The 9,347-nt window shown below is 34.7% G+C and overlaps 1 protein-coding gene across 7 annotated transcripts in view; it reads right to left on the bottom strand.

Moving 5' to 3' along the window:
- LOC108968820 (cytochrome b reductase 1) overlaps positions 1-9,347 on the bottom strand; it is a 71,551-nt gene that overhangs the window by 31,735 nt on the left and 30,469 nt on the right. Inside the window, exon 1 of one of the 7 annotated variants that reach the window (XM_018933110.1) lies at positions 7,984-8,178. The exons of 1 other annotated variant lie outside the window; for it this stretch is intronic. In XM_018933110.1, the coding sequence (XP_018788655.1) occupies positions 7,984-8,030 (47 nt within the window). In that variant the 5' untranslated portion in view covers positions 8,031-8,178. Of the gene's footprint in view, positions 1-442; positions 552-7,983; positions 8,179-9,347 lie in introns of those variants that run through there. 5 more of the 7 variants (XM_018933105.1, XM_018933106.1, XM_018933109.1 and 2 more) reach the window with 5 other exon arrangements.

Below are 9,347 nucleotides of genomic sequence, written 5' to 3'. Positions count from 1 at the left end.
TTTTTTTGTTTTGTTTGTTTTTTTATTTAAGTGCCGTCGACGGCATGCGTTTAGTCTCATCGAAATAAATAGCATCGACGACCTAATTTACGCTCACTTTCGTTGCTTGCCGATGATTTTTGCTAATCCGCAGGTTGTTTCTATTATTGTAGCTTCTTATTTTGTTCATTTAAACAACACAAAACGCTTTATTTTCCTAGAAGTAAACACTCAGTCCTGATATGCTGAACGTACGCGATCAATTAACGTATATAATGTTGTTGTATAGATATAGCTATATATTCACAACATTTCACAGCAGCACTCTAAAGAAATGATTTTTCATCCTTTATGTTTTGTTTATTCTATTTACGCTAATTTACACACTTTGCTTTGCTTTTTTTTCTGGTTAAAAAGTGAAAAAATATTTTTTTAAAACAAAAAAAAAAAAACAAATTCACACTCATCTAACCCCCTTATGCCCCACTCCTAATCGCAATAAATCGCACTTTTGCTCCTCGATCACTAAACTCACTAAATGCCAACCGATCAGCGCCAATTTCAAATGTCGACTAAAGTTGTGGCCCGTCGTGTGACCAATTCATGTGTCTGGCTGATATTCATTCGTCGGCTTTTGTTTTCATTTTACGGTTTTGGCGCTGATGCCGGCTACATTTGGGTAGTGCGGATGTGCAAGAGCAATCTGTTTATAATTGTTGCTGTTGTTGTTGCTGTGAATTTTACTCAGCTACTTATCAGTTGTACGGACGGGTTTTGGGCGCATTGTGAGCGTGATAACAGCGCCTTTTGATCAATGTTCTGTTGTTTACAGTGATTTGCGCTCTCTCACTGTTCAACGTGGCTGTTAAGTAGCAGTGCTGTTTGCTGCATAATTTTGACATAAAAAGTTTTTGTATTTTTATGTTTGTGTATTCGACTGACAGATTCTGTTTTCTGTTAGCAAAAGAACCATGTAATGTGAAAAAGGGTATAATTCAAAACATCAGGGTGTAATTCATACCCCAATATTTAGTCAGGAACGCATCCCATATCCCATTTTCCTATGAAACTAAATCCTCTACCACCTTGGAAGACAATTCAAGTTCTTGCGAAGATGGTGCTTCTCAAAAACGCACCTGACTTGCTTGGATCTAGGCTCAAAAGCAGAAACTTACTCTTGTTGGGAGTGCCTTCATCGTGGTTTAGATATCGTGAGAAGCACTTCAATTTCCTCTTTGCCCAAGTGGACAACTTAGCTTTTTTAATAATATTGAGGATTTGATGCATACATTTAAGATCTCATACGACCCAACACAGTGCCGAATTTTTATACATAGATTCTTCAAATAAAAGTTCTGCTTCACAGTGGCAGTTTCTATGCTTTCATTCCTGTCGGTCATTCCGAACACCAGAATGCAACCTATGAGAACTTGGACTTGGTTATTTTCAAATTAAAATATAAAGACCTTGGTTGGAAAATGTACGAAGATTTAAAAATACTGAGTTTACCAAATTCCCTTGCTTTTTGTGTTTATGGGCGAGTAGAAACTGAGTCTCAAATTGAACTAATAGTTGGCGAAAAGAACGTTGTAGGCAAAACTTTGCTGCCTCCTCATAAAGTTCTTCTATCTCTATGTCATATAAAGCCTGGGTTAATGAGGCAATTTGTAAGTCACTTCCAAAAGTTGTAAATTGCTTCAAGTACTTAGCAAGATCTGAAGTCGGAAAAGGTAAGGAAAGAGCGTATTTGAATTTTTAGGGGTTAAAAACGGTTTGTCTCGATTCGATCACGAGTCTTATGAAAAACTACTACAGTTTAGGTGAACAAGTGGAATTGCAAGAGTTATAGACATATTCATTACCTATAAGTTTGCCGGAAATCAGAAAATTTGTTTTTAACCCTTGAAAATTGAACCACGCCCTCCGTTTGTTCTTCCCGACTTCCGATCACCCACAAATTATTTCTCCTATCATTTATTTTATATTTCTTTTCTAAAAGGTTTCCACAAAATACGTTTTACTTTAGCTTTTTACCGTTTTCAAAGGCTTCTGCACTGTTCTTATAATTACATAAACTTCATCGACGTCTAAATCACAAGTTCATAACTTTCGATCGAGATCGTGGGAACGGCATGACAACGTTTATGTAATAAATAAACAAATATTAATATCTTTTTTTATTACATGTCCAAAGTAAGTACATTATACTTACGATGCATTATTGATACGTTTAGACACAGAGACACCTTATTTAAGAGCGAAAGTTAAAATTAAGTGTAAGCACATTATTTTCTTGTTGCATGTGAGTATTGAACTCTTTGGCTGCAATCTTTCTTTGGTAAATATAATCACATTAATTATCCAACATTATTAATGCTTCAATTATAATGCACTTGCTATTGATATTACAGATTTATATATTTATATTCATATACTATACTAATAGTATACATTACAAAATCAGAAAATTCCTCATGTTTTCTTGTACTTGTAGTAGCGAAGTTAGACAGAGAAAAGTAAAAGTTATCAACTTGAAAATAATTATTAAAAATTATTATTACGTTAGAGTATTTTATAATGCTATAAAATTTGCCCTAAGGCTGTTTTGAAATAAGGTTATGTTCGTAGTTCAAAAGTGAAAACCGTAAGCGCTTGAAAACGGCAATTACACTTATTTATAGAATATATAGTCTCATAAAGTATAGCACATATAATATTAGGCAATAATTATAAAAACACAATCTTCAAAGAAATTTGCAAGGGAATGTTACGATTATTTATTTCTTATTAAAAATGAACTGAAAAAAAAATTATAATGATCTTGGCATCAATTGAAGAAGACCCAAACCATTCACTCACACGTCGTTCTCATCCTTACAAGATCAAATTTACGCAAAAAACGAAAGCTACTTGAAAATGATTGGGATGATTGAAAACTCATCTTTAGCGATGAGGCTCACATGCGTCATTGGTCAGTTAGCAATCCATACGTACTCCATGAGTCACCATTGCATCCCTAACGCGTTTCATAACAAAGTAAAGTGATGCTTTCATTAATGAGCTCAGGCACCCCATAAATAATTTTTATTACATAGTGCCGCTCTGTTGTCGGAGTAAATGCTTACGTTGCTGAAGATGTTTTATATTTTACTTTCTTTCTCTTACTCCTCTGGAATCTTCTCTCTCTGGCCTCTGGCTCTGTAGATCAGAATCTGAACTAAAATATTTTATTATTCATAAGTCGAGACACATTCAGAGCAAATCATCCTCAAATAATCTTCCTATAAGATCTCAAAATATGATGAATGAATTCTAAGCTGACTCAGGGTTTGGATTGCAAGTATTTTTTAATTGCATGATTAGCTTCTGTTGAGCTTGTTGTTTACTTTTTATACCTCGGGGTATTTTAAGTTTGCCACGAGGTTTGTTAAACCCAATGGGAAATGGCGCACATCCTATAAAATATATACCTATATAATATGCTTTCCAAAGTAAACAGGGCTTTTTCAATCTAGAGCAACCCCTGGTGGCGCCATCTATATCGGCTGGTGCGTTATCTGCTATCTTTATCGATTGTATATTGAGAATTTCATGACACTTCATATATTGGAAGTGAAGTTATTGCGTTTTAAGTGTCAGTCTGTTTGTGTTGTGTTGATTGAGCGGAAATGAGCTTCGAACAAAGAGCCAATATTAAGTTTTGTTTCAAAATTGGTAAAACTTTTACCGAAACGTTTCAATTGATGAAACAAGTTTATGGCGATGTTTACCTTTCTCGTAGCAAGTGCACGAATGGTTTCAACGTTCGTTTAAATGACGATCAACATGTGGGCCAATCAAAATCCGTGATCACTGGAAATTCCATCGAAACTGTGCGTGAATTCATCAAAAATCAACCGAAATCATCATTGAAATTCATGGAAATGTAATTGAACATCTCCAAAACATCTATTTGGCTCACACAGCAATACACAAGTACTCCATGAATCACCATTGCATTCCAAAAAACATAACGACAGCAGTAGGAAACCAAGTTTGGGTAAGTCATGCCTATATTCTATGCCAACAAGCCAGCGAAAGTGAAAAGGCAGCAGTATCGATCGATTTATGATTGAAAACCGTCAAAAATTGGGTTTAGCATCTGGACTTCTGAAAGCGTGCCCGTGTGACCATATAAAAAGATTGAGTTCCATTCATAATGGTATCGTATGTACTTTCACAAGAATAAAGAATTTCATTTGTACCCCAAACCGTTTTTAATTTATTTTTATTTAAAAGGAGTGCTCCTATTGAAAAACCCGTTATCACTTAAATTAACTTTTTTACGAACGACTATTTATTTGAGCTTCAATGGATAAACAAGAATATATATATAATACTTTTTGGCAAAACGAAAAGATGTGACTACGTTTATTATGAAAGATAAAGGGTTGAGAACGACGAACACTTGGACAGCTGAGAACTGCAAAAAAAATTAACCTTATTGAGAGCGATTAATTTAGCATGTCTCCCGCGCTCTGCGCATCCAGAACTCACAAAACGTCCAGATATTCAATGCCAAAGCGCAAAAGGGAAACCCAACTCTCTTGCGAGCTAATCGGCTTTGCAGTTTCATGCGATTGCGCTATGACTGGGTACTCTGATGCGTTCGATAATAAAACAACGCTCGACCTTCCCAAGCGACATCGCTACGTTCTATGGGATCTTCAAAAGTTCCAAGAAGATCCGATGTTTTCGAGACGAATTTTGTTCAGCAATTCGGCCTATTTTTGGCTCAATGGTTATGTATACAAGCAAAATTCCCGCATTTGGGACGCAGAGCCGCTTTGAGCCGGTGGAATCATCGGTCCATACTTCTTCAAACATGATGCCGGTCATAATCGCGCTATGATAACTATTTGACGCTTAAAACTGAAGCTCGTGTTCTCGTCGACTTTTGGTTTCAACAAACCGCATTTCCACACAACGCATGTGTCAATGGAATTATTAAAGAGAACACGTCGGTGAGTAGTTAATATCAAGATCCGTTAATATCATACCGTTAGACTTTTTATTATGGTGATATAAAAAGTCTAAAGTCTACAAGGACAATGCCGCTTCGATTCAGACCTTGGAGCACAACATCATGCAAGTCATTCGCCAGTTAGTAGTCGAAATGCTCAAACGAGTAATCAAAAATTGGACTCTACAGATGCACCATCAAAGATGTAGTCGCGGTTAACATTTCAAAGAGATAATCTTCAAAAACTAAATGCCAAAAAATATTCCTTCGAATGATAGTAAACGTACTCTATTAAACTTGAAATTTCTTTGTAGGGTGCCTCGAAATTGATCACCCTTTAAATGACCAGCGTGACGAGCTGAGTCGATTCAGCCGTGTCCGTCTGTCAATATGAAATTTTGTGCACATCGTTTTCTCTCTTCAGACATCAGATCATTTATCAAACCTGTTATTGAATCACTATAGCATATAGCTGCCATACAAATTGACCGATCGAAATTATGTTTTGGTATGAAATCTGTTGTATTTGTGAGGAGTATTATAGCTTCTATGCAACCGGTGTTAACTTTTTTGTTGTTGTTTTAGAATAAGGTGAATGATGAGCGCCTTCTTAATAAATGAATTTATTGAGTTTTCCGTTTCTTTGGGGACATATAGATTGAAATAGGTGAAAATTCTTCAGAGAGTAGTTTTTCTTGGTCTCATGATTAGATTGTTGAATTCGGCGATACTAGGCTTAAGTAGTGTTCTGGTAATGTTACCATGCTTTAATTAGCTTTCCTTATTTCTATACCGCTAGAAATTACTTACGACTCTTTTTAAACAGATGTTGTTTCAAACAACTTGTGGCTTAGATCTCTCTGACTCCAGTCAAAAATAATTCTCCTCAAGCAGTTTCAATTATTATTGTATTAATATTAACTGTTAACTTAATATTAATAAATTTAGTGTACGTATGACCAGCAATATTTAAGCACATAATACACCTGTCACACGACATGCGTGTTCGATTGGCAGTTATGAGAGTTGTAACATATCAACTCCTTTTGTTGACAAAAAATTTTCCAATTGACTTCCGATGTTACAATTTCAATCAATTGTAATTGATAGCCACCAAGTCGGTGCACTTGTATTATTAACACTCCAAAAATATTTGGGATTCGGGTAAGCAAGTGAAATCGAGGAAATCAAGTGACTCTGCAGTGAAATCTGACCTGCTCGTTCGTTATGCCATATAAAAAGTGCTGAGCAGCTGTGCATTTAAAGCCAACAAAACACAAAAATACAAAAATGAAAGTTACCTGAAATCACCACAAAACCAACAACAAACAACAAAAAGTGAGCACATTAAGCAAATGCCAAACAAGCTTAATCAACACACCAGGCAAACAACTGTTGAATCCGCTTTGTGACCGGGCGTCCACTAAATCCCACGCCAATGCCTTGATTACCGTTATGTGTGCGTGCCACAATTAAGGCTAGCCAGGATAACAAATGTGCGCTGTTGCTTGGCATAAGCGCGGAGGAGTGGGTAGTTGACCACCCAACAGCTAGAACCAGTTGCAACAACAAAAACTTATAACAGCAGCAAACGCTGTTGGTAAAAGTAAAAATAAACAGCAAAGCATGCCAAGTTTAGCATTTCATTGCCAGTGGCGCAACACAGCGCCCCGAATTGGGTGTGTGTATTAAAATTAGTTCGAACGCCGCTGCTTGTGGGTGGACACGCGACGGCGACGGCGAGTTCTTATTCGATTTAACGATTATTTTGCACCGACAAAGTTTACGCTCCACAAACCAGCCGCCAGCTTATTGAGCTTACTTATTTATGTAGAATAGCATATATTTGTAGTTGTTATTGTTGGTGATGCTATTACTTAACACGAGCGACAATTTCACGCGCACCTACCTCGGCACACACAGGCGTGCGCACATTTTTGATTTAATTAAAAATAATAAATTGGCTATGAATGCGTGAGTAAGTGGCCACCCAACTATGTGTGTGTGTCCATATATACTTTGTACTCGTATGTGTATATTATAGGGATAGTATGTATGTATATACTACGCTGAGACTTGCTGGGTTGAAGTATTCGCGGCATGTTGCTCATACGCCATGGCATGCAAATTACAGCATAATGAAATGACAGTAAATTTTTGGCGTAAATGAATTGATGGGCGGTAAATGGAAAGTGATACGCATGGTGTTGGTGTTTCTGTCATTAGCGGGTGGTATTATAAATGAATTTTGTGGCAAAAATTATAAAGAGATAGTAACATAGTTCAGAGGACGTGCTGGATATGAAGTGCTTACGGTATTGTAAATTCATTTTAATTAACTGTATTTCTTTAAACAATATACAAATAACAGTTTTCAAACAACTTTTTATATTCTCAACTTATAGATATTGTCTATATCGTTGATAACTTCGAAAATAAGATCGTACATTTATTGGAAATGACCTATTGTTTTCGCTAGCCAACTTGCTTTCTTTGAAATAAAAGAGTTAAACGAGGTTATTTGTACCAAAAATGGATATATCATCAATAAGTTAGTTTCGGCCGTGGTCAAAGAGCGCCCAAAGTCGCTATCATTAGCATTATTATAAGCTGTGGGAACTGGGCCACAGCGGAATCGCTGGAAACTGCAGCAAGAAAAGACATCCTAAAAACGCGAATCGTTGTTGGAAAGCGAACGGATCGTTGCTACCGTATCCTCTTGCATTCTACCACTAAATAGCTGCGCTTACCCAAAGCTTGGTCAGCGCCGGGCCATTATCGGTACATGCGCTGTCACAAAAACCTTAGAACTTCCTATTGGCTTGTTTCTTTCTTGATCGCCAGAATATTCGTAAGTACAAATAAATTTGATTTAAATAGACTACTAACTACTCTTTGTTTGGGTTCGAAATCCCACTGGCATAAAGCTTCAAGCTGATGCTCAAATGTTCCATGAACTAAAATATTATATTTTCTATTTATTTATTTATCACAACACTTACGTTCGTTTACGCCAGCGCTGCACATTCTTCAAGTCGCCTGCAAGCATTTTGCTTTGTTTGGTATGTGTGTGCGTACAGTTTTATGAGCGTGTGTGTGAATGTGTGCCAAAGACACCACTTTTGCGAATGTTTTTTAAGCCTTTGTGATATAAACTATTTGTATTAAAGAGGACTAACGTTCGTGTTATACATAGGAATATTTTTTAAATGTATTGGCTTTTAATTAATTATTTAAAAAAATTTTATAACAATATCTTTCACGTTAAATTTTTCATTTTATCTATATTTAAAGATTTTGTAATTTTTTTAATGTATTTAATTTAACTTTAATGTAATTTATTTTTGGATTTATGTCATATAGATGTGTATAAGAGACAGGTTATAACATCATTTTATATATGCATTAGGGCGGATCAAAAAAATTATAAAATTCATAAAAGAAAATTATTTATTAAAAATAACCAAATTTTTACGATTAATATCTTTACAATTGTTAAGTTTACAAAAAAAACAGAAAACGGTTTGGTTGTTGTTTTTTTGTTTGCAAGAGCATTCAATTTACTACAGAATTCATAAAACGATTTTTTTTTTAAAGAGTTGGAAGTGAGTTACACATTTTTCTAACTGATTATTAAAGAAAAAAGAAAACCGTTAGCGATCCCAAGCGTACCTTAAACATTTTCTAAAATTTTTAATAACAGATTATATATACATTAAGTTGAATTAAAATAAATATAAATATCATATTTTTTCTTAATAATCAAATTTTAACCGTTAATAACTTTAATACTGTTAGGTTTACGAAAAAATAATGTTAGACATTTTTTGAAGACATTTTTTGTTTCAAGTAGTTGGTAGCGAAAAGCCTTAGGTGAAGGACCTTTCCGTTACAATTAGGCGCGCCTACTTGGAGCCCATTTCGTAGAACTGTCTATCAACTAATTTTCGTACAAAGCAAAAACAAACATTCGAATTTTTCGGCCCACCCTAATATATTTATAAAAAAAATGTATAATATGTATGAAGAATAAAAAAAATTTTGACAAGTTCTTAAGTTTATATGTAAATTTTTATTTGTTATTATTTCACTCAAAGATTATATAATATCATATCAACATTTGTTAACTCATGAAACAAATTTAAGATTTCGATCGTTGAAATACTTTAAAGTTGATAATTATCGTTTCAATAAAAATAAATTCTAATAAAAAAATTTAAAAAAATAACATCTGTATAAAAAAATATGGTTATGATTTTATATTATTTATTTTTCTAATTCTATCTATTTTATCCTGTCTCTTATACACATCTAGATGTGTATAAGAGACAGAACACAAACTTATTCTTTTTATCGACCTCAAAGA

This window comes from Bactrocera latifrons, unplaced genomic scaffold (assembly GCF_001853355.1).
Source record: "Bactrocera latifrons isolate USDA-ARS-PBARC rearing strain unplaced genomic scaffold, ASM185335v1 scaffold_23, whole genome shotgun sequence".
NCBI classification, from domain to species: Eukaryota; Metazoa; Arthropoda; class Insecta; order Diptera; family Tephritidae; genus Bactrocera; species Bactrocera latifrons.
This window is presented reverse-complemented; position numbering and strand designations above follow the sequence as displayed.